The sequence below is a fragment of the Crocuta crocuta genome, unplaced genomic scaffold (assembly GCF_008692635.1).
Source record: "Crocuta crocuta isolate KB4526 unplaced genomic scaffold, BGI_CrCroc_1.0 scaffold548, whole genome shotgun sequence".
Classification (NCBI taxonomy): Eukaryota; Metazoa; Chordata; class Mammalia; order Carnivora; family Hyaenidae; genus Crocuta; species Crocuta crocuta.
This window is the reverse complement of record NW_027528725.1, coordinates 2,147,940-2,173,430: the sequence shown is the minus strand read 5'-3', so window position 1 is coordinate 2,173,430 and position 25,491 is coordinate 2,147,940. Positions and strand designations below refer to the sequence as shown.

At 39.2% G+C, this 25,491-nt stretch overlaps 1 protein-coding gene across 1 annotated transcript in view; it reads left to right on the top strand.

Annotated features, from left to right (window-relative positions):
* EPB41L5 (erythrocyte membrane protein band 4.1 like 5) overlaps positions 1-25,491 on the top strand; it is a 128,692-nt gene that overhangs the window by 82,863 nt on the left and 20,338 nt on the right. Inside the window, exons 17-20 of the mRNA XM_077755299.1 lie at positions 8,286-8,449; positions 10,743-10,846; positions 20,444-20,572; positions 23,808-23,872. Coding sequence (XP_077611425.1) covers positions 8,286-8,449; positions 10,743-10,846; positions 20,444-20,572; positions 23,808-23,872 — 462 coding nt within the window. The remainder of the gene's footprint in view (positions 1-8,285; positions 8,450-10,742; positions 10,847-20,443; positions 20,573-23,807; positions 23,873-25,491) is intronic.

Here is a 25,491-nt window from a genome sequence, read left to right as displayed (position 1 = left end):
AGAGAGAATCGTAAGCAGGCTCCATGCTCAATGCAGAGCCCAACGTGGGGCTCGATCCCATAATCCTGGGATCATGACCTAAGCTGAAATCAAGAGTCACACGCTCAGCCAACTGAGCCACACAGGCGCCCCAGTGATTTCTAGTTTCTAAATTCTGAGTTTGGCTAAGGTGTTTTTTGTTTTGTTTTTGAAAAAATTTTTGGGACATTTTTACATACAAAAATCATTTATTTTAAGTGTACAATTCCATGGTTTTTAGAAATGAATGGATGTCCAGTCATCACCACAATCCAGTTTTAGAATGTTTTCCTCATCCCCAAAAGTTCTCTTGTGCTGGTTTAGACTTAAGTAATGCTCCTACCCTCCCAGTCCCCCGGGCAACTGTTGATCTGCTTTCAGTTTCTATAACTGCCTTTTCTAGACCCTTCATATAAATGGAATTATTCAATATGCAGAGGTGTATGTCTGGCTTTTTTCAGCTAACATACTGTTTTTGAGATTCATGATCCTAGTCTGTTCCTTTTAATTGCTGACTAGCAGTCCATTGTATGGAGATATATCTATATCTATCTATCTATCTATCTATCTATCTATCTGTCTGTCTGTCTGTCTGTCTATATGTCTCTTCATCAGTTGGTGGCAATTTGGATCGTGTATATGTTTAGGCTACTATGAGTAATGTTCTGAATGTTTCTGGTGTGGACAATAAGGTATCCTTTCTCTTGGATGGACTCCTAGGAGGAAAATTGCTAAGTGGTTTGGTAAATTTACATTTTAACCTCTCAGGGAGTTGGCACACTGTTTCCTAGCGTGGAAATGAATGGGGGTCCAGTGTCTTGACATCCTCTCTAATAGTTATTTTGTCTTTTTGATTATAGCCATTGTATTGAGTGAATAGTGGTATCTTATTGTGGTTTTCATTTGCATTTTCCTGAGGGCTTGTTATACTGAGCATCTTTTCATGTACTGATCAGCTATTTATATATTGTCTCTGGAGAAATGCCTGTTCAACCTTTTATCCATTTTTATATGTTTTTTTTTATTAAGAGTTCTTTGTATATTTTGAATACTCGTCCCTTATCAGATACATAATTTCCAACAATTTTCTCCTAATCTGTACCCTCTCTTTTCACTTTCATATCGTGCTTTTGAAACTCAAACATTTTATTGTGATAAAGTCCAGATGTATCAAGTTTTTCTTCTATGGAGTGTACCTCTGGTATCCTAAGAACATTTTGCCAACCCAAAGTCACATATTTTTTCCCTATGTTTTCTTCAAATTTTTATAGTTTTAGCTCTTAATGCTTAGGTCTGTTTTCCAATTTAATTTAATTTTTATGTATGACATAAGGGGAAAGTCTAACTTCATATGTCTAGTTGTCTTGGCACCTTTTTTGGAAAAGATTATTCTTCTCTCCATTGATTTGTGTTGACAAAAATCAACCATAAATGTAAGAAATTCTGAACTCTTAATTTTGTTTGTTGATTTACATGTCTGTCTTTGTGTCAGTACTGCACTGTCTTTGTCATTGTGATTTACAGTAAGTTTTGAAATCAGATGGTGTATATCCTCCAACTTTTTTTCCAAAATGTTTTTGGGTATTCTAGCTTTGAATTTCCATATAAATTTTAGGATTGGCTTGTGAATTTCTACCAAAAAAAAAAGCCTGCTGGAATTAGATAGTGAATGCATTAAATTTATAGGTCAGTTTGGAAAGATTTGCCAATATCAAGTGTTCCAATATTGACAATATTAAGTATCCTGATCATGAATATGAAATGTCTTCTCATTTACTTAGGTCACCATTAATTTATAATTTTAAGTATGCAAGTCCTGCTTATCTTTTACTAAGTTTATTCTTGAGTTTTTATTCTTTATGATATTATGAATAGAATTGTTTTAATTTCAGTTTCCTATTGTTCATTGCTAGGATATAGATATACTTGATTTTGTTGATTTTGTGTTTGGCAACTTTGATCAACTCAACTTTCTGGGATTCAGAGACAAATAGTATTTTATCATCTACTTATAAAAACCTCCTTTTTTTTACTTCTTCTTTTCCATTCTGGGTGTCCTTGGTTACTTTTCTGTTCTTTTCCTCCCACCCCCTCCCCTGCCCCGCCTCTTACTATATTAGCTAGAACCTTTAGTATAAGGTTGAATAGCAATGGCAAACAGTGGACATCCTTGTTTATTTCTTTTTACAGGAGAAAGCATTCATTTATTCATCATTAAATGTGATGCTACCTCTTGGTATTTTGTTAATGCCCTTATCAGATTAAGGATATTCTTATCCATTCCTAGTTTAAGAGTTTGTTTTTTGTTTTTTGTTTTTTTACCATGAATCGTATTGAATTTTGTCAAATACTTTTTCTGCATCTGTTGATATGATAGATGATTTTCTTCTGTTAGTATGGTACCTTACCTTCATTGATTTTGGAATGTTAAGCCAACTTTGCATTCCTTGGGTAAACCCCACTTGGTGATGGTGGCCAATTCTTTTTATTTCTTGCTCAATTTCTCGTTATGTCTTTGGTATGGTTCAGTATCAGGGTAGTTATGGCCTCATAGAGTGAGTCAAGAGAATGCTGCCTCCTCTGTTTCTGAAATAGTTTGTTGAAGATTAGCATTATTTCTTCTTTTAAATATTTGATAGAATTTAACAGTGAAGTCATTTGGGCCCGTTTTTTCTTTGTGAGATTTCTTTACTAATTCAATTTCTTTACTTCTATGTGTCTATTCAGATTTTTCTGTTTCTTCTGAGTGCACTTTGGTAGTTTGTGTCTTTCAAGGAGTTTTTTCATATCTTCTAAGTTGTTGAATTTATTGGCATAAAGTTCATAGTGTTCCCTTATACCATTTTATTATATTTTATTTTTTTAAAGTAAGATCTATGGCCAATGTGGGGCTTGAATTAAGAGCTGCATGCTCCACTGACTGAGCCAGCCAGGCACCCCTTCTCTACCATTTTAATATCTGTAGGATCTGTAGTGATGCCACCCTTCTTATTTCCTGATATTGGTAAATATGAATTCTTTTTTTCCTTATCAGTTTAGCTAGAAGTTAACAATTATATTGAGCTTCTCAAAGAACTAGCTCTTGGTTTAATTCATTTTCTCTATTGTTTTCTCTCTTTGATCTTTATTATTTTCTACCCTTCTCTTACTTTGCATTTAATTTGTTCTTCTCTTTGTAGTTTATTAAACTATAAGCCTAGGCCACTGATTTGAGAACTTTATTTTTTTTACATAGATACTTAGTCCTATAAATATTCCTCTAAGTATTACTTTAGTGGTATCCTACAAATTTGAATATGTTATGCTTCCATTTTCATTTAGTCCAAAATACTTTTCTAATTTTCTTTTTGGTTTATCTTTGTTGAGCTGTTGATTACTTAGAAGCTCCTTAAATGGTTTCTAAATATTTGAGGTTTTCCCAAGGATATTTCTATTTTCGATTTCTAATTTAATTCTGTTCTGGTCAAAGAACACCCATATTAAATATGACTTGAATCCTTTTGAATTTATTAAGTCTTGTTTTATGGCCTATCTTAGTGGTTAATTTTTTTTTTTAATGTTTATTTTTGAGAGAGCAAGTGAGCATGTGCACGTGATAGAGAGTGGGGAAGGGGCGGAGAGAGAGGGGGACACAGAATCCAAAGCAGGTTTCAGGCTCTGAGCTGTCAACACAGAGCTTAAACTCATGAACCACAAGGTCATGACCTGAACTGAAGGCCAACGCTAAACTGACTATGCCTCCCAGGCACTCCTCTTACTGGTTATTCTAGGTACACTTAAGAAAAACATGTATTTTGCTCTTTTGAGTATAGTATTCTATAAATGTAAATTAGGTAAAGTTACGGTTAGTGTTCAAGTCTACAATTTTTTTTGCTGATTTTCTTCCTGATTGTTCTATCAGTTATTGAAAGGGAATATTGAAATCTCCAGTCATAATTACTGATTTGTGCATTACTGTTTGTAGTTCTTTCAGTTTGAGCTTCATATATGTTAAAGCTCTGTCATTAAGTTCATAAATATTTAGTATTGTTCTCTTGACTAAATGACTCCCTTATCCTGATAAATGATCATCTCCATTTTAGGTACTCTTCTTTACTCTGAACTTTGAATATGTTATGCTTCCATTTTCTTTTCTTTTCTTTTTTTTTTTAAGTTTATTTATTTTTGAGAGAGACAGAGCATAAGCAGGTGAGGGGGAGAGAGAAAGGAAGATACAGAATCTGAAGCAGGCTCCAGGCGCTGAGCTGTCAGCACAGAGCCCATTGTGGGGCTCGAACACATGAACTGTGAGATCATGACATGAGCCCAAGTTGGACACTCAGCTGACTGAGCCACCCAGGTGCCCCTATGCTTCCATTTTCATTTAGTTTAAAATACTTTTCTAACTATTCTTTTATACTGATATCAGTATATTTGGTCAGGCTTTCTTGTGACTAGTGTTAGTGTGATATATATCTTTTTTTTATTTTTAATCTCTTTGTTTATATTTAAATTGTTTAATAGGCAGTATCTAAATCTAAATCTAAAATTTTTAGATTGGCAGTATCCAATCTAAAATTGGATTTTGCTTTTTTAACCTTAACTGACAATCTCTGCATTTAAAAATTAGTGTGTAGGTCATTTCCATGTACTGTGATTATTGCTGTGATTAAGTTTGCATCTGTTATCTTTGTTATTTGTTTTCTGTTTGTCCCATGTTTCTTGTTCCTTCTTTCTGCCTTTTTCATTAGTCAGATATTTTTTAAAATTTTTTTATTTTTGTATTTTCTTCAATCCTTACCTGTAACTCTTCATGTTTTTGTTCTGTGTTGTTTTGTTTTTACTTTAATGGTTGCTTTAGCATATACAACTTATCACAGTTGTATGTATGTATACTCTATGTATACTAGTTCATGTAGAGTATAAGAACCTTACTATAGGTAGGGTACTTCCATTTCTGTCTCTTAGCCTTTTTATTATCATTTGTCAAGCATTTTACTCTTATGTATATTATAAACCCCGTAATACATTGTTCATTTTACTTCTACCTATAGGTCTTCCTTTAATGTTCTTTTAGTGCAGGTCTTTTGGTCATGAATTCTTTTGTATGAATGACAGTGTTTTTATTTTGACTTTTTTTTTTACTGCTTTATTAAGATATAATTCACACCATTCATCCATTTAAAGTGAACATTCAGGGGCACCTGAATGGCTCAGTTGGTTAAGTGTCCAACTCTTGATCTTGGCTGAGGTCAGGATCTCATGATTGTGAGATTGAGCCCTGTGTCTAGCTCAGCACAGAGCTCTGCACTGAGCCCTCTTGGTATTCTCTCTCTTTCTCTCTCTCTCTCTCTCCCCCCCTTCTTTAGGCCTTCCCCCACTCATTCTCCCTCATGTGTGTACTCTCTCTCTCTCAAAGTAATAAACACACACACAAAAGAAAATCTTTCTTTAAAAAAATAAAGTGAATTTTCAGTGTTTTTAGTATGTTCATAGGGTTGTATAGCGTTTATCACAGTTTTATTTTAGGACATTTTTGTCCCCCTAAAAGAAACCCCATGCCCTTTGGCACTTGTTCTGATCAGTTCCTATTCATTCTTATATAGGGGAGGGATGCCCCACCCTGGATACCACAAGATGGCTGAGCATACCACACCCAGCACAGGACAGATGAGATAGCCATGTATTAGTTACATATACTCATAGCTCAACAGAGGGGAAAACCTCACAGCATACAGGGCCACATGGGTATTGTATCTGGGATCAAAGTGTACTTTGGGATCAAAGGCTGTGGGAGGCAGCCTTTCTAGTGACACGAGGACGAGGTGACCCCTGGTTCCCACTAGAAGGTGTGATGCCTTGTTCGAATAGTTTCATAGGCTGGCAGGGAAGTAAAACTCAGGTTAAGAACCAGGTAAAATGCAGCTCATATAGCTGGATGGGGAACTGTTCTTTCTTTCCTTTTTCTTTTTTTTTTTTTTAAAGATTTTATTTTTAAGTAATCTTTAGACTCAACATGGGGCTTGAACTCAAAGCCTAAGATCAAGAGTCACATGCTCTGCCAAGTGAGCCAGCAAGGTGCCCAAGGAACTTTTCCACTGGATGGGGTGAGGGCACATAATCTGGTAAGAGTAGGGAAACTCATGGTTAGGCATTCGGGGCCTGCGAGGCCCAACATGTCAAGGCAACAGTGCATATTGAATCGTAATTTCTTGCCTTACGTGACAGCAGTGAGTCTGCATTCCTCCCTGGCCCCTCCTTCACCCCCAACCACCACAGATCTGCTTTCTGTCTGTATGGATTCGCCTACTCTGGACATCTCATATAAATGCACTTCTACAATAGATGGTGTTTTGTATCTGTTTTTTTCCCTTTAACATCATGTTTTCAAGGGTCACCTGTGTTGTAGCATCTGTCCATACTTTACACCTTTGTATTGCTGATTAGTATTCCATTCTGCGGCTGTACCACATCATATTTATCCACTCCTAGGTTGATGGGCATTTGAGTTGCTTCCACTTTTTGGCTGTTACGGATATGCCACTATGACATTTGTGTACACTTTTTGTGTGGATGTATGTGTTCATTTTTCTTCGGTATATGCCTCACTTTTCCTTTGTTTTTTATTTATTAAAAAAATTTTTTATGTTTTATTTATTTCTGAGAGAGAGAGAGACAGAGAGACACAGCATGAACAGGGGAGGGTCAGAGAGAGAGGGAGATACAGAATCTGAAACAGGCTCCAGGCTCTGAGCTAGCTGTCAGCACAGAGCCCGACGCAGGGTTCAAACCCACGAACCATGAGATCATGACATGAGCCGAAGTCAGACGCTTAACCGACTGAGCCACCCAGGCGCCCCTTCCTTTGTTTTTTAAAGCTTTTTATGCTGGATATAAAATTTGGGTTGGTAGGGGTCTTTTTCTCTTTCAGTGATTTCAAGGTGTTCCCCTCTGCTTTCTGGTTTGCAGTGTTTCTGATGAGAAATCTGTCATCTTTATCTTTATTCCTCTGACCATATTATGTCTTAGTCTGCTTTTAAGATGTTCTTTTTATCATTGGTTCTAAGCAGTTTGATTCTAACATGTTTTGTGGTAGTTTTCTTCATATTGCTTGTGTTCAGGGTTTGTTCAGATTCTTGGATCTGTGGGTTTACAGTTTTCATCAAAGTCAGAAAAATTTCAGCTGTTATTTCTTTAAATATTTGTTTGGTCCCATTCCTACGTTGGGACTCCAGTTATCCATAAAGTACACTGCTTGTGCCACAACTAACTGATGCTCTTTTCACTTTGGGAGGATTGTTTTTTCCCCATGTATTTCATTTTGTACAGTTTCTGTTGCTATGCTTTCAAACTCAGTACCTTTTCTAATGTCAGATCTGTTGTCAATCCCATTCAACATATTTTTCATCTCTGTTATCTCAAGAAGTTTGATTTATGGGTCTTTTAGATTTTCTAGGTCTCTGCTTAACTTTGTGAACATATGGAAGACAGTTACAATCACTGTCTTACTGTCTTTCTCTGCTAATTCTAACATTAGTTTCTATTGATTGTTCTGTTAAATATGCAGTATCTTTTTTGTTTGTTTGTTTTGCCTCTTTGCATTCCTGGTAATCTTTCAGTGGATGTCTGATATTGTGAAATTTACCTTGTTGGGTGCTGGATAATTTTACATTCCTCTAAATCTTCCTGAGCTTTATTTTGGGATGCAGTTGTTACTTAGAAACAATATGATCGTATCAGGTCTTACTTTTGTGCTATGTTAGGTGGGTCGTTGCCATGCCCAGTCTGGGTTAATTATTCTCCACAACTGAGGCAAGAACTTGCTGCGTATTCAGTGCCCTGTGAATTAATGTGTTTTTACAGCCTGTGGAAATAGGCGCCGTGGCCCAGTGTGAGCCTCCTCTTCTCAGCCGAGGGAGCCCTCCATGTCTGTCTCACTTCACCTCTACGCCACTGCCACTGCGTGGACATTCTCTCAAGGCTATCAGAGTTTCCCTTCTTTGTTTCCCAAACCTCCTGTGTTATCTGATGCCTAAATACCTTAAAAATAGTTTCTTTTCTTCCCCTCTGGTTATCTTGGCATATGGGGAGGGGGTGCTAAATCTAGTCCCTTTGATGCCATTTTTGGCTGGAAGAGAAGTCTGCCCAAGGGGTTTGACAGATGATTAAATCAGTTGGGATATGAACTCTTACATGTATTTTTTTTTTTTTTGCATTGGATATTTTTGTTAGTATTTAAATTTGTGATAAATATCTTGATCTAAGTTAGTTTTCTTTCACCCTTACAGCTTCCCTCTGAATATTGATTTGCTAGATAGTCCAGACTTAATGGAAACAACCATTGATGATCTAATTGGGGCACCTGACACTCAGGAAACACCCCAAGTGACAGATGAAGTTAACATAGTCACCGGGCAAACTGGATTGGAGGAACCTAAAGAGGAAAGCGGGAGTAAGTAAATGTTCTATATAACATCAAGGACAGCTTTTATTTTCCCTCCCTCTGAAGTGAGCTATTTAAATCAGTTCCTTCAAGAATATCTTATGCAGTAGTTGAATTTTAAAATTCAGTGAAGAATTTTTTGAGAGAGAGAGGGAGAGAGACAGAGCATGAGCAGTGGAGGGGCAGAGAGAGAGGGAGACACAAAATCCAAAGCAGGTTCCAAGCTCTGAGCTGTCAGCACAGAGCCCCATGTGGGGCTTGAACTCGTGAACCGTGAGATCATGACCTGAGCTGAAGTTGGCAGCATAACCGAATGAGTTACCAGGTACCCCTAATATTCATTAATTTTCAGACTTGCTTTTTTACTTTGTTTCTTGAGTGGAAGTTAAGAGAAAAAAAGTTTCCTTAAAGATTTCCTATAACACAGGATTTAATAAATGTTTGGACATTCCATTAGCTCCTAGGAAGTATTTTGTTATTAATGAGGACTGTTGTTGCCCAGACCCACAAAAATAAATAATCCAGAGGAGTGCCGCTTTCTTTAACTTTTTAAATGTTAAGATACCTAACAGGAAGTGAGCCCCTCATTACAGAAGGTATTCAAACAGAGCTTAAATGATGTTGAAGTTGTGGCAGAAGAAATTCTTGTGTAGCATTGGCGGTTTCGTTAATAAGACTTCCTCAGTTCAGATTTATAACGTGTTCAGAGTCATTCAGTGAAAATAATTAGTGTTTTGATATTAAGAATTAAGGTTTTATAATTTTGGTGTCCAGTTTATTCTGTATTTTCTTTTGGCTATAATATCAAACTCCTGATTCACATATGTAAGTAGCTATGGTAACTTTTTAAAAACACCTTATTCTATAATTTTAGGATGTTTCTCAGCCAAACAGAAGTCACACAACAAGTTTTATTTCAGCCAGAACCCCCACCCCCCACCAGAACCCAGTTCTTTGGGCATTAGGTTATCAGCATAAGCTTAAGTATTTGTGGTCTTGACATCATCATGTTTAAAATTTAGTATCACATAATGAAGCATTAAGAACACCAGGAGTGGGGTGGCTGGGTGGCTCAGTCGGTTAAGCGTCCGACTTCGGCTCAGGTCATGATCTCACGGTTCGTGGGTTCGAGCCCCGTGTCAGGCTCTGTGCTGACAGCTAGCTCAGAGCCTGGAGCCTGTTTCAGATTCTGCATCACTCTCTCTCTCTCTGACCCTCCCCTGATCATGCTGACTCTCTCTGTCTCAGAAATAAATAAAGCATTAAAAAAAATAAATCAGTGGGAAATTTAAAAAAAAAAAAGCAGGAGATGGCAATTAAAGTACATAAATGAGAATGGAAGATCTGGAGAAGATCAGTGTTGAATTCATGATTCTCAGTTTTATACATTAAAATTACTGGGAAAGTTTTAAGAACTGCCAGTACTGGAAAACTCTCTCTGGAAATTGTTATCATCATTCTAGGATCTGCTCTGGGAATCAGTGTTCCTTAAAAGCTCTGTATCTGGGTCTAATGTGTAGCCACCGGAGGGATCCACTGAGTTAATTAAGAGGCACTTTATAAGGTCCCTTTGACCAGGAGAAAACGATTTTGCAGTTTTTTCCTCTCTTCTACCTAATTAAATAGAAATTAGTAGGCATTCAACAGCTCTTTTTGTCAGGTCCCTGCAAAATAAGATTATTACAAAGTGGCTAACTAAGTTCATTTAAAGCTGAATTGTGCTTAATATATTATCTTTTCAGTGATTAGAGAGCTTTCTCTGTAATGTGTTTTGCAGCTAGGTGGAACATAAGAAAGACACTGCATCGTACCTTGTGTTATCAATACATAATATGGTGTATCAGGGAATGAATAAATATATGCCCTTCATCTGTTTGCTTCACAAAGTGTAGTTTTAGGCAGCGGATAGTCCGGGCCGAGGAAGGAAAGAGGCAGGGCAAAGTGGTGAGGTTTGGCGGGAGGAGCTTGCGTCGTGGTTTTGGAGGGATCACGTCACAGATGTTCTCTGCCTTTTCTTTGGCTGTTTCGGCCTCTAAGCCTTCTTAACCGTACATGCCCTTGAGATTCCATATCTAGTGGCTTCCTAGGAGTAGTGTAGGTACAGTGCGATGTGCCCATTTAGGTGAGCTCTTAAATTAATAGTTACCTGGTTATAGAAAGAAAATATATTTATTCTGTGGTCATCTGGATTATTCCATTTAATTTTTGGTAAGTGGTGCTGGGGAAAGAAACTGAAGTGTATCGCCTCACATGGCTGTGACAGCCTGGGAGACCAAGGGGCCCTGTTGCCGTTTTTTTCCAGCATTAGAAGATGCCTCAGAGAAGCTCAAACACCTTGAGTTGGAAGACAGCCCATTGTCATCCTCCCGTCCCAGCATCGATGTCAACGTCAACATCAACAACCAGGTATCGGGTTTCCCCTTCATGTACCCACACATGTCCCCAGACCTCCGGGGAGCCCCTGCGTTCCAGAGCTGGTGCTTTCTCTCTTCTGCTGCTGGGGAGGGTGTGTGCGTGCCGACTTCTTACAGATCGGCTTACAAAGCACAATTCATGCACGTCCAGGAAGAAAGGAAGAAACCTGGGCAGTGATAGGGTGAAGTCATCTCCTGAGTGTTTTTAAACACACTTGCAAAGTGTTGTGGTTGCTTTCAGCTTGTTCTTTTCATTCATCCCACCCTTTTTCGGATTCTATTCAATGGGCCGTGATGTAGCTGAAGAACATGTTGAAAGCCTTTCCGAATTACAGAGGGATTTGTTCAAAAGGGGGCTGCTCTGTCATATGAACAAGGAAGAGAACGAAATGTGAGGCCCTCCATAACTTCTACCACTCTGTGCCCCTGGAGTTTTAGGCGTGAGGTGGGGGTGCATGCCAGTTTAACCAATTAAACTTTAGTTCATTGTTTGGGTGCATTTTAAAAGTTTTCTTAAATAACTTCCAGAGATAACTAAAAATAAATCAAATGAGGTAAAACTAATTCATTGTATCAGCTACTAGATGTCCCTACTGAATGGAAGAGTAAATTTTAGGTAATGATCTGGAGACCCCTTTCCCCTCAGTATATCAGCAACAGAGAGCAAGGATCTTTTGAATGAATTTTATTTTGGTTTGAAAGAGGAAGAGGGACCAGCTGCTAACTGGAATTTCTACAGAGACCGGTATGGGAGAGGGGGTGATTGTCTTCTTTCTTGTCATTGTTCAAGCTGTCTTTTTGAATCCAAATTGTGTTTTCTTTTTCCTTTCTCTAATATGTTTTTGCTTAGAAATGTCTTTTAGAAGCTGATTAAATTCCAGGAAGGCTTTCACTTTCTTGACCCCTCAGTATTTTTCAATTATATCAGTCTGTTTGCTTTCATGTTGTGCGTTGTTCTTACTATCTCTTGAGGGAGGGGAATGCAGAGAGACAGAAGGGTTCATTGAAAGCTTTAGGTGGTTGGCAGTTAATTTGAGAAGAATTGAATGAAGAACTAGAATGAACCTGAAGGAGAATGATGAAGCTTGTGGGCATAAGGTGGCGGGAAAGGAATGGTTGTTACACTGGAAGGGAGTTCATGCACATCCACCAAATAGCAATATGTATCTTTTGTAAAGTTCCCTGCATGTCTTGTTATAATCACTGAGCCTCCAAAGCAGAGAATCCGTTAACTTAGTGTTGAAACCTTGAAAAACGAGGAGGAGTGTGCGTTCAGGGTAGGAAAGGGAGTGTAAGAGTGAGCTAGGGAAAGGACAGTGGCCATAAAGGAACGTTCTGGGGTTCACATAGCTAGAAAAAACAACAGCTGATATTTAGTGAGAACTTACTCAATGCCAGGCAGGAATAGCAAGAAAGAACTCAGTGGTGTGCTAAAAAAATAAGAGACTACCTTAACTTACCTCGTTACAACTCGAGTGCCGTGTAAAAGTTTGCTTCAAGTTTTATTTATATGATACATTTTTAGTCCAGTCTGATTTCTCTACCTTTACCATCAGTAGTTACGTTTGCTTAGGGAATGCAAATTAATCTTAATATCAGCTTTACGAAGTAAAGTAATCTTAGAATGAAAAACCTGCAAATGAAACATATTATTCTAAAGCAAAATATCAGTTTTGCATGTTGAGCTCTAAGAATTGTGTAACTGAGAAGCTGCGAGCCAAGGACAGAACGTTAGGCTCAGGCCAGCACTGCCGGCAGGAGACTTGACTTCTAACTCATGTCCCAAGACTCCCATTTTAGAGGCATGTCATGCCCTGGGCGACCTACCTTACCCAGGATCGATGCACGCACTTGACATTCTGATACGCAGATTCAGTTCTCCAAACGTGTTTATTGTTTACTCGCTGTAAGATAAACTAATGAAATACTGTGTGGGATCCTCCGAAGAATGACAAAGTCTTGGCTGTCAGGAACCTTAGATCTTTCCCACCAAACCCCATACAAGAATTGCAGATGGCTTTCTCCAGTGACCCCTTCCTATCACAGATCTCCTGTGGAGTTTTCAGATGAGAACAGCGAGGAAATACGGTTTGGGAAAGGCAGTATCAGGATCCATGAAGACTCTCAGCTGGGCTGCTGGGCTGGATATAAGAATATGTATTGTTAAGTCTGACAAACACGGGGTTAGGATGGAGAGGCAGAATATCACACAAGCACATGTAAAAAAACGTTTTAAGAATATATAAATGTTGTTTGAAGTGTGACTGGCAGAACATTTATGTTGTATTAACTGAAGGGGTTTAAAAAGGGAGGTCCAAACATTGTATTATTAGAGTCATTTCTGGGTACCACTCTTCAGAAATGATTTAGGAAACTAAAGCAGTTCGAGAAGAGAAGGAACTAAGTGCTGAAAGCTCTTGAAACTAAGTTACAACTAAGGATCAGTAGTGTGAGGAAAGAGCATTGTAGGCATCTGAAGACGTATGTGAAGGAGGCATTAGGGCAACCTGGTTTTTAACAGCCTCCGAGAAGAGGTAAGGCCAGCGAGTCGGTAAGAGGTGTGCAGGTTTCACACAGATACATGAAACCCGGCCAGCTCGTTCAGTGGGGCGTGTGACTCTCGATCTCAGGGTTGTGAGTTCAAGCCCCACATTGGGTGTAGAGATTACTTAAAAATAAAACCTTGAACCAAAAAGAAAGAACGAAAGAAGTCATTTCCTAACAGAAATTTCCAAATTGAGTGGGATGCCCAGGGAAGCGGCACGTTCTCCAGTGTGGGAAGTTCCTCGGGCAAAGATAAATTAACCACATTATGGCCTCTCTTGGTGGTTGGTGGAACTGATGGTTCTGTCCAGCCTTGTTGCTATGATTAGGTGTCATTGCTGGGCTCCTCCCTTTAGAAATTTATTCACAGTTTCTGTGCATGACCTACGTGTTTGAAGCCCTTTGGGGCTTACGCTGTATCCAGACCTATAGATTTTTCAAGTTACCTTCCGCCTCTTCATTACCTGAGGCAATTCCAAGATTTTCTTTATCTCCAAATTTCGGTTTAGAAGTCATTTTTTCTTGTCCTTCAACCAGCAATCAAAAAAGTACTTAAAGTGGAGTGCCTGACTGGCTTGGTCGGCGGAATGTGCGACTCTTGATCTTAGAGCCCCATGTCAGGTATAGTGATTACGTAAAAATAACATCTTTCCCAAACAATGCTTAAAGTAGCAAAAGTTAAACTGCATTTATTAGTGGGGACAGGTGGCAATGAAGACATGCATGGCCTTTAGCAACTAGTCTTTTTTGGGGACAGAATTAAAAGTAGGGCCTGATGACTGTGTTCTCTTGACTAGAAATTGGCAGGCTGTGTCCGTGAAGGGTCCAATAGTACATGTTTTGTACTCTCTCTCTGCTACAGCTCCTCCGGCCTCGCAGCATGAAAGCAGCCTCCTCGGAATGAGCGTGGCTGTGTTCCGGGAAATTTTATTCACAGAAAGAGGTGGTGGGCTAGATATGACCTGTGAGTTGTACTTTGCTCACCTCTTCTCCGGATAGTTAGAAATTTCATCTAGCAACAGGTTGCCACCGTATAGGATTTGGAATAATCTGTCATCTTTACCCTTTTGATTTGCTTGTATCCAGACTTTAGGACGATCTCAAAAGCCAAGCTTGGCACACTGAATAAAACAAAGTAGAAAAATGAGTTTATCCTAAGGGTTGCAACCTGCGAGCCAGGGACCTCAAGGCTGCAGGAGCAATGAGTCCCGAGTTGCTGACACACTGAGTTTTTTATGGGAGAAATATGGAAGTTGTTTCCCCCCTCCCAGCTGATTGGTTGCTTAGCGGTCCTCTCTTTTATTTGGATCAGAGTAGCTGATTCGGGAACAGCGAAGTCCAGAGATGGTGTGAACAAGTTTGGCATTTAGAAGTTGTCTGGTGTTCTCTGTTGATACCTGAGAACTGTAAATCCTTTTTTTTTTTTTTTAAGAACTATAAGTTCTTGTAAGGTTTCCTTTATGCCCCTATGTTGATCATCTCCATTTTTATCCTTGACATTAGTGACACCATTTCAGTTGCTTCTACAAGTAGTTTGTTTCCTTCCTTCCTTCCTTCCTTCCTTCCTTCTAATAATGTGTTGTCCCCTTAGCTAATATTTAATGTATACTGTGTAGTCTTGGCTTCAGGAGTAGATACCCATGATTCATTACCAGCGCTCATTCCAACAAGTGCCCTCCTCCGTGCCCATGCCCCGTTTTCCCCGCCCTCCCAACCTCCCACCCGCATCAACCCTCAGTTTACAAATAGTTACTTTCTTTACATCTGCCCCCAAGCCAGACACAGAAGGGATCATAATGTCTAACTTCCCTTTGGAAATGGAGACAGTCTTCAGACATTAGCTGTGCAAAGGCCACACTTCTCCAGAAATCAGTGAGCTGTTGCATATCATGTAATTAGTAAATAGAAATTACACATTCTGTGAACGCAAGGGCAAATATTTCCTACTTGGCAATAATTGGCAAATAATTTTCCCTCTACCTCTTGAGTTCTTGGCTGAGATCCCTGTCACAAAAGACCAATTAACAAGAGAGAAACAAGTTTCTTGACCCAGGGAAAAATGCATAACTCTCAGAGACGGCTTAGAATTCCTGATTTAATATCACCTTCAGCTAGAGTTGAAAGATCGGGGGAAGCCAGTTATGGGAGGGTCATAAAGAAAAGTCTGGTAAATAAGAGTAAGGTTGCTATGCGGATTTAATTCCTTGCTTTTCATTGAGAAGAGCCTGAAGCCTCCAGGGATTAATCTTTGTCCTTCTCGGTACAGTGAGGAGGAGGGACACCTTGGTAAATTTATCTTGTGCTTTTAGGCAAATAGGGGGAGAATGGAGAGCTTTTCTTATCTCTGCTGCTTCTCAGTTGCCTTCAGCTTAAAATAATTTTTATGCTATAGTGGCGTATTTTGGGGTGGCAAAATCTGTTTCCCTTCATTGCCTTGACTTTTTCAGCTTGAAGAATAGTTACTAAAGTTATATTGTTGGTGCAGGTTGCAGATTATTTTTTAATTTAAAAAAATTTTTTAAATATTTATTAATTTTGAGAGAGACAGAGCGTAAGCAGGGGAAAGACAGAGAGAGAGGGAGACAAAGAACCCAAAGCAAGCTCCAGGCTCCATGCTATCTGCACAGAGCCCAACACGGGGCTCGAACTCATGAACCATGACATCATCATTTTTTTTTTTTATACCCATAGTGTGGTTCTTTTTATTTGCATAGTGTGGTTCTTTTTATTTGCAGTCCTTCTTGCTTCACCCCACAGAAAAGACACTCAAGAGCTCAGCAGAGGGGCTGTTGGGGTCGGGGGAGAAGACTGGGAATAGCAAACTGGCCAAGGGGCTCATCCTGGTCCTCAGAGGTACATGCTGTCTGTCATGGCAGAAAGTAGGGAGAAGAGAACCCCCATCTGCCAGTCTGGTTGGAGGAATGAACACAGAGCAGAGGCCATGGGTGTGAGGTATAAGGGCCAACCAAGCAGCCAGGGCCAAGGAAAGAAGGGGCCCTAAGGCCTGGTGACCAAAGTCGGATGTTTAACCAACTGAGCCACCCAGGTGCTCCCAGGTTGCAGGTTTTTTAAAAAACAAATAATTTTTAAGTCATTCTTTGTTTCCTGAAGTCAGGCTGTTGGCAATTTACCATGTTAGTTGTCTAATAGACTAGCTCTAAAAGTTTATATCCTTTTTGTTATGATCGCAGGCAATCTTCTGGCTTCATTTAGATATTTTAACAGTTTCAGAGGAAGGAACAGTTTGTAAATATGGTTAAAAACCTTTGTATTTATTATTATTTTAATGTTTTATTTATTTTGGAGGGAGAGAGAGAAAGAGCATGAGTAGGGGAGGGGCAGAGAGAGGGAGACACAATACAAAGTAGATTCTAGGCTCTGAGCTGTCAGCACAGAGCCTGATGCAAGGCTTGAACTCCTGAGCTGTGAGACGCTTGAGCTGAAGTCGGACGCTTAACCCACTGAGCCACCCAGGCACATCCCCTCCCTTTACATATTTAGTAAAATATAAGCTAAATTCTGTCTAACCTTCTAAAGCAGAATTCTTAACTGACAGATATTGGATCTATCCATGAATAATTAGGAGGGCCTTAAACTCTACGAGATTGAATACATATTCTTATCATTGATTCATTTATACATTTTTCTGGAAAGTGGGTCCAAATTGTGTTAAATTTTCAAAAGGGTCCATGACTCAAAAAAAAAAAAAAAAAAGAGTGAACCATAAGCAACCTTAAAACAACTCCTTGCATCTTTCCAAGGCTAAAACTAAAAAAGAACTTCACTCTGGTTAAGAAGGTTGTGTATATATTTTGTGTATATATTGAATCCAACAGTATCAGTGTTCCTGAGGCATTTAAAGAAGGAGCTCTCTGTAAAAATGTACCATTTTTCTTTCTTTTAGATTTTACTGTTCACACTGTTTCTTCACCCCTCTTGTGTGACTGTGTAAGTGCCCTGTGGAAAGATGTTCCTATTTCCTAGCCAAGATGTTTCTTTTTTTAATTTTTTAAAAATGTTTATTTATTATTGAGAGAAAGAGACCAAGCATGAGCAGGAGAGAGGCAGAGAGGGAGACACAGAATCCGAAGCAGGCTCCAGGCTCTGAGCTGTCAGCACAGAGCCCAGTGTGGGGCTCAAACTCACAAACCGCAAGATCATGACCTGAGCCGAAGTCAGACACTTAACCGACTGAGCCACCCAGGTGCCCCGCCAAGATGGTTTTAAGAGTGGTTTGAAGTCCGCATGTGGTGGCATTCCAGCTGAGAACTTAGGCAGACTTTGGACTGACTTCAGCCTCTTCCATAAGCGGTGCTGTCAGCAGACTCTACCGCCAGGACCACCCTGTAGTAGAGGTGCGGTTTCCAAAGTCATTTCAGATCAGGGCTGGTGTGGGGCACTTTAGGCATCAGGTGTCCTCTCAGTTATTTTGGTCGTCTGTGTGCCTTATGTGGCGGTCCAAGGCAGGCTGTCAGCGACAGAGTCACTGGCTGCCACTGGAATTACGTGCTGTAATCAAATAAAGTGAAGATATTTTAAAGCTGTTACACTCAACTTGTACATCGGTAATTTTTTTATGTTCTCATACATCATAATTATACAGGATACAGATTTTTTTAAAGCAAGACATTTTAAATCTTCCGTTACTCACTACTAAGAGAGAACTACAGTTAGCATTTTTAAGATAAATATTTCCAAACATTTAACGGTGATGTATTTTTTAAAAATAAAAGTACGGTGACACTGCTTTTTAAAACTGATCGATTATAAACATCTTTCTTTATTTCAATGACATATTACAGACAGTAGTTAAACTGCATGCCTAGGTCACCATTGTATTTACTCAGTTCCCTCTTGGACATGTAAGTTATTGCTAACTTTCACTGTCAGAATCAGTGCTGTGACAAACAGCCTTATAAATAAATATCTTCAGTCGTCTGATTATTTTCCGGGGGAGGAGGTGGTAGGTCAAAGTACAGCCAATTTGAAAACCTTTATACTTTTGCAAAAACTGGGAGATGGCAACAGTTCATACTTTCACTTGTTTTTGTTTGCAGTAGAGGCAGGCTGCTCTGAGGATCGTACAGTGTGCAAATGTAAATAATTAACGAGTAATCTCGTCTGCAACATAATTGACTCTGAAAAGAAAATGTCAAAGTATTTGAATTAGCCATGATTTTCCCCCACTATTAAGATATAATTGGCAAATGAAATTGTAATACATTTAAGGACTACAGTGTGTTGATTTCATATACATATATGTTGTGAACTGATGTCTGTGATTGAATTAATCAATATATCCATTGCCTCACATATTTACCTTTTTGTTTTAGTTTTTGGTGACAGTGCTTAATTAGCAAGTTTCCAGTATTCAGAACGGTATAATTAGCTGTAGTCACCATGCTATACATTAGCTTCTCAGGATTTAATTCATTTTATAACTGAAAGTTTGTGCCTTTTTGCCAAGCTTGAACTTTCCCACTCCCCAGCCCCTGGCAACCACCATTCTACTCTGTTTCTGAGTTGGAATTTTTTGTTTATTTAGAGTCCACATATAGGTAATAGCGTGCAATACTTGTCATTCTCTGACCTGTTTCACTTAGCATGATGCCTTCCAACTTCGTCTGTGTTGTTGCAAATCTTGTTGCAAGATTTCCTTCTTTTTTAAAACGGAAATATAATTGACATGCAGTTTTATATTAGTTTCAAATGTATAACATAACAATTCTACAATTACAAACTTTATAAAATGCTCACCGTAGGTTGTAGTTACCATACAGTAACTACTACAGTAGTACTATGTTCGCGATGCTAGGATTTCCTTGTTTTTAAGTGTAAATAATATTTCATATATGTGCATACACTCACCACATTTTTACTCCATTCATTCATCAGCAGATGCTGAGGTTGTTTCCGTGTCTTGGGCAACCGTGCATAATGCTGCAATGAACACAGGAGGGAGATACCCACTCATGATAGTGACTTTGTTTCCTTGGGATATGTACCCGGAAGTGGGATTGTGGGTCATACAGTGTGAGCTAGTCGTGATTGAAAAAGGACATAAGGACTTCCTGCAATTAATAGGAATCATTCTGAAGGCTAGACAGTCACAGACATAGAGTTTAGTCCAAAATAGTGATTCTCAGACTTTTATGTGTGTGAGAATCACATAGGGGAGCGTGTTAAACGGTCGGATTTTAGGGGCCCACCCGGAAGCAGATGTGCGGAAACCACACTGAGAAATGCCAAATCAGAATAAGCATGTTAATTAAGTCTTTTCAGATCTGGAAGGATGTTATAGTATATAATCAATCCCATACATGGCAGCTAGCCTGTTTTACAGAACAGCTGTGTGTGAGACTCGGAAAATGTTTAGAGTGAGTTTGTTGTTTAGACCAACCTTAAATAACAGGCACGTGATAGTAACGATAATTGTTGTTGTAGTCCTTCATTTTAAGTATCAGTTGTAGGACAGATAATTTAAACTTCTTAATTTGCTTCCTTCGATTTGTTTCTTTTCATAATGGCTTGTTTATAACGTTTATATTAAGATCTGCACCGACTGGACTTGTGCCTTATTCTGTCATTTTCATAAGTCTGTACCTGAGAAGGATGGTGGCTTTGTAACATAATCCCAAGCAAAATCATCTGCCTGGTGACAGCTTCAGAATTACGGGGATTAGCCTGTGTAGAGCCTACCCTAAAATCCGATGGAAGTTCATGACAGCAAATGGTACATGTTCTCCACATGTGACTTAACTCCGGTGTCTGTCCCGGATGGTGGAGTCAGTTTTTCAGTTGCTTTAAAGCAGAACACTGGGCTAGATGATTTCTCGAGATCTCTAGCAATTCACATGTCATGTGTGTGACCACTGAGCCTTAGTTTGGAACTACTCGTGGGAGGTGACCGTTCCCGGAATAGGACAGGATGGCTTAAGACACGTGACATCCTGATTGTCTGAATATGAGCTTTCATCAGCCCCCTTCTTATTTCTGTAGAACTCTAGCCCAGCAGAGTTGCTTACAGTGTGTTTTTAATATCTAGGAGGAGGTGGTGAAGTTGACTGAGAAATGTCTTAATAATGCCATTGAGAGCCCAGGATTGAATTCCAGGAGAGTGCCTCCTGACTTGAAGAGTAACATTTTGAAGGCTCAAGTGGAAGCAGTGCATAAGGTAAGCTGCCTTTCATGGGGATAGTCCTGACGAAGGGAAACAAGCATGAACTCCCAGCCGAGAACGCTGAAGACACTAAATTACATGAGTGTTAAATAAGGGGGACCCTGCCAGTGACCGCAGATAGTGAGTCGTGCCAGGACCAGGCTCAGGATGGCAGATCGCCTGCCCAAGTCTAAGTCTAAGCTAGTTTGAGAGGAGGCAATCATGTGATAAAAAATTGAGAGAAAGACTCTCTAGGGTATAAGAACTTTTTTTTTTTTTTTTTTTTTTGACTTTCTTTAGGAGCTCCTGGATGGCTCAGTCGGTTAGGCATCTTACTCTTGATTTCGGCTCAGGTCATGATCTCACCATTCGTGAGTTCAAGCCCTGCATCGGGCCCTATGCTGTCGGCGCAGAGCCTGCTGCTTGGGATCCTCTCTCTCTTCCTGTCTCCCTCTGCCCCTCCCCACTTGCTCTCTCTCAAAACTAACTAAACTTCAACAAATATATTTTAAAAAATCTTTTTTTTTTTATATTTTTTTTGAGAGAGAGAGAGAGAGAGACAGCATCAGCAGGGGAGGGTCAGAGAGAGAGGGAGACGTAGAAACTGAAGCAGGCTCCAGGCTCTGAGCTAGCTGTCAGCACAGAGCCTAATGCGGGGCTCGAACCCACGAACCATGAAATCACGACCTAAGCTGAAGTCGGACGCTTAACCAACTGAGCCACCCAGGCACCCCTTAAAAAAACCTTTTTTAAAAAAGTCAAATTCCTATGGAAGTGAGTTCCTAATCTTCGTCACTTTTATCGCCAGAAAACCTAATGATTTTGAGATTCCTGTCAACACTAAGTCTGCGGTTTCAGGCCTTTAGCAATGTGCTACTTGCCACCACCCATCTGACCTCAGGTTGGCAAAGCTGTGTGTTACAGGAGTGACAGTTAACGAGGTGAAGGAGTTGCCTGTGACACCTTGAAGGATGCGGTGGGGAGGAGCCCCACCCCCATGAAGTTCACGGCATTCGTGCTGTCAAAGTCAGCTTTTCCCTGGTGCTCCCTGTCAGACTTACCCTCTGTACTAAAATCAGGACAGAAGCCCATCTCACCGAATCATGTTATCAGCTAGGATTTCAGAATATCCTGTTGTTGAGAAGATGTACTTTACCCATCTTGTGAAGAGAACCTGAGAAGATTTGAGGAATAATGATCATGCTTTGGTTGTCTATCCTCTCCCCTAGTATAAACATAAAGCATAATATTTGCATATAAAAGTAAGTATAAAGTATGATGACACAGCCTCTGGAATCCTGTTTGAATCCCATTTCCAGTCTACCACATACTAGTGTTCTGATTTGGCAAGTTAGTTTCCCTAAGCCTCAGTTTGATTACGTTTAAGAAAGTATAATGGTGGTGGCCTACCTTAAGGTGGATTGCAAGGACAGAAATGTAAAAGACATGGAGTAGTGAGTGCCTGGCACGTGAAGAGCATTTAATTAAATGCTGAAGCTACATGTTGTGTTAGCAGTGTCAGTAATTATTATTGTCATTACCTTACATATCGTTTATCCTTTGGGACTTTTCTTGGCTTGAAGAAGAGAAAAATAACTTGACAGTAAACTATTTGTAAAAAAAAAAAAAAAAAAAGAAGAAGAAGAGAAAAATAACTTGAAGAGCCCTGAAATAAAAAGATTTTGTTTTATAATTAACAATGTTCCCGTGAAGAAAAATCCAGGGCCAGATGCCCTCATTCTGGAAATCTCCTGAACATCGAAGGAAGAAATAATAGTTCCACACAAACTCTTTCAGAAAACAGAAAAGGAGGGAGCACGTCCCAATTCATTTAAGGATCCTAGTATTGCCCTAATACCAAAACCAGAAAAAGATTTCACATGAAAAGAAACTATAGTCTAATATCCTTCTTGTATACCGACTCAAAAATCCTTAACAAAACAGACCCAGGTAGGGTTTATCTCAGGAAAACAGTTGGTTTACAATTTCAAAACCACTCTAGCTGACCATATTAAAAAGTAAAATTGTCTCAATTCCTATGGAAGAGGCATTTCACAGAAATCAACACCCATTCATAGTAAATGCTCACAGCAAACGAGAAATTGATTGCTTCTTCTTCAGCCTGGTAAAGGGCATCGGTGAAAAAAGTCTACAGCCAGCGTCGTGGGTGTGCCTGAAAACACATTTGCTGAAATGGCCAGTATTAAAAACTGACCATCCCTCTGCTGGCAGTGACGGCGCTCCTACAGGGCACATTGCTGGTAAGAATAGAACATGTTACAAGCACTTGAGGAAGCGTTTGACGATGTGTTCAATATACACTTCCTACGTGGCCACGCAGATCCACTCTCAGCTGTGTACCCAAGAGAAAGGAAAATAGGTTCACACAGGTTATTAGTACATGAATGTTCCTAGCAGAATTCTTTGAAATAGCTAAACACTAGAAACAACCCAAATGTCCATCAGCAGGTGAACAGGCAAACAAATTGTGGCCTGTCCACACGGTGGACTGCTGCTCGGCACATACAAAGAAAGGAATGAATGAGCATCAGGGGTGAATCTTGAAAACCTCATGCTACTCTAAAGAGATAGACACTAAAAAGATAGGCATTGTAATTCACGTGTGTAAAACTGTAGAAGAGACAGCTCACTGTGTCCCATGTATAAGGGGTTTGATGGGGTCCCATTGGAAGCCTCAAGGGGACGTCGTGGGGGTAGTGTTGACTGTGGTGTTGATGTTTCAAAATTCATCAAACCACACATTAAAAATGTGTGCTTTTGACTCTATGTAAATAATACCTCACTAAAGTTAAGGGAAAAAACTGCCCCCCTTAGGAAAAATATTCTAGAATTTCCTCCTAACATGCCTCTTGTGTTCAGGGAAAAATAAGAAGCCAGATACATAGCTTAGTATCTGTTTCTTCTTTTTATTAGGTAAATTCAAAAAATTTTGGCATCAAATCTTTTGGGATCCCGTATATATATATTGACTGACACACCAGGGTGTCTTAAATAATTGCGAGCTGTCTGGTAAAGGGGGTGTACGATTGAATAGAAGTGTGGTTATTAATTTGGGGATCGATGGGACTGTACTAAGCGAGGTGCTGATATTTCCACGTCAGTATGGTGACCAGGGATGGTTGCCTCTGGAACTGAAGCAAAGTGATATTTTTGTTTTTACTGGAAGTGTAAATTTCTTGTTTCTTTAGTAACCTTACAAAGATTTGCTTTTTTAATTTCATTTTCGCAGGCCACAAGAGAAGATAGCTCATTAAGTCCCAAAAACGAAAACGTTCAGGACGCTGCCACAAACAGGTACAGTTCTGGGTTAGACAGAATTAATTTGATGTTCTTTTCCTCTTAACTTTCCTTTCGTTGTTGGGTCTTTTCTCCTGTTCTCCAGGGTTTCACCATATAATTTCAGGATATCTATTTGAAAGATAGCTTGAATTCACTCTTCTATTACATAGCTGTTTACTCCCTAGTTTTAGATTATCTGGAGATAATTCTAATTAGTCTCTACATTCTCATTCCTTTCCTGAATCAGACAGCAGAGCAAAAGCGACCTTTAAAGATATTTGTAATCTATATGGTGAGGAATGTATATTATTTCTCTTAACTTCAGTGCCATCCTGTTAACACACTATCCTATTCTTAACAGACTTTCTACTATGGGCTCTTACATCACTCACATAAATTTCTTTGCTCTTCTAAGTCCTTTCTGCCTCTCTTTTCTTTAATGAGAATTAGGCAGTTTATGTGTTGCAATAGACTTTTGTCCCCTGCCCCGTGCCAGTCTGTTTTGTTCATCACCGTGTGTCCAGTGTTTTGTGCTTAGTTCGTGCGAAACATTGTTGCATGAATGAGTGCTCTAGAAATGAATGAATACATTTCTAGTCGAAATGTATTCAGTGAGGAGTTTCCTGATTCATCTCACTCAATTCCAGAGATTGACCAACATAGCCCCGAAGCGTATAGCATGCTTTGTATTGTGTGGTTCATATTTAGCAAACACACTAATTGATGATCAGGGTAAGACTGAATTACAGGGTAATTCAGGGAATTGCAATGTAACTTTTTAATTAGCTTCAGTAAATCAGTTGGCCCACGACATTTTATTTTATTTTTTTTTAAGTTTATTTATTTTGAGAGCGAGAACGTGTGTGATTGCAAGCAGGGGAGAGGCAGAAAAGAGGGAGAGAGAGAATCCCAAGCAGCACTGAGCCTGACACGTGGCTTGATCTTGTGAAATATGAGATCATGACCTGAGTCAAAATCGTTGGACGCTTAACTGACCAAGCCACCCAGGTGCCCCTGGCCCACAACACTTTAAATACTCTTATTATTTAGAGCCTTTTAGAACTTCATTTAAAAAATTCTTTTTTTTTTTTTNTTAAAAAATTTTTTTTTTTTTTTTTTTTTTTTTTTTTGCCTATAGGAGAATAATGGAGATAGAACAGCCCAATTTCATTGAACTAAGTCTTAAACCTGGAAACACCCTAGAATGTACTCCCAACGTTTAGATTTGTTTTTCTAAATGGCTGCTGATGTTTTGAGTAACCTAGTCTCCCCCTGGGATTTGAAATGTATCCTTCAAGATGTGCTTAAATTCTTGCTTATGCTTGGATCTATTTCTGGACCTTTTCCTATTCTGTTAATCTTTTCTGTAATCTTTTTTTTCCCCATGTCATAGCACACTTTTTAAAAATTACTGTACCTCCTTTTAATATTTCAAGGCTCAGGAAAACTGTGGAGATTATATATTGTCTGTGTACCAGATGTCAAGCTTTGTAACATCTTCACATTTTGCTATAGTAGATTTAGTCTGTTTTTCCTTTATCTTTTTTATTTATTTTATTTTATGTTTTTATAGTTTGTTTATTTTTGAGAGAGAGACAGAGCATGAGTGGGGGAGGGTCAGAGAGAGAGGGAGA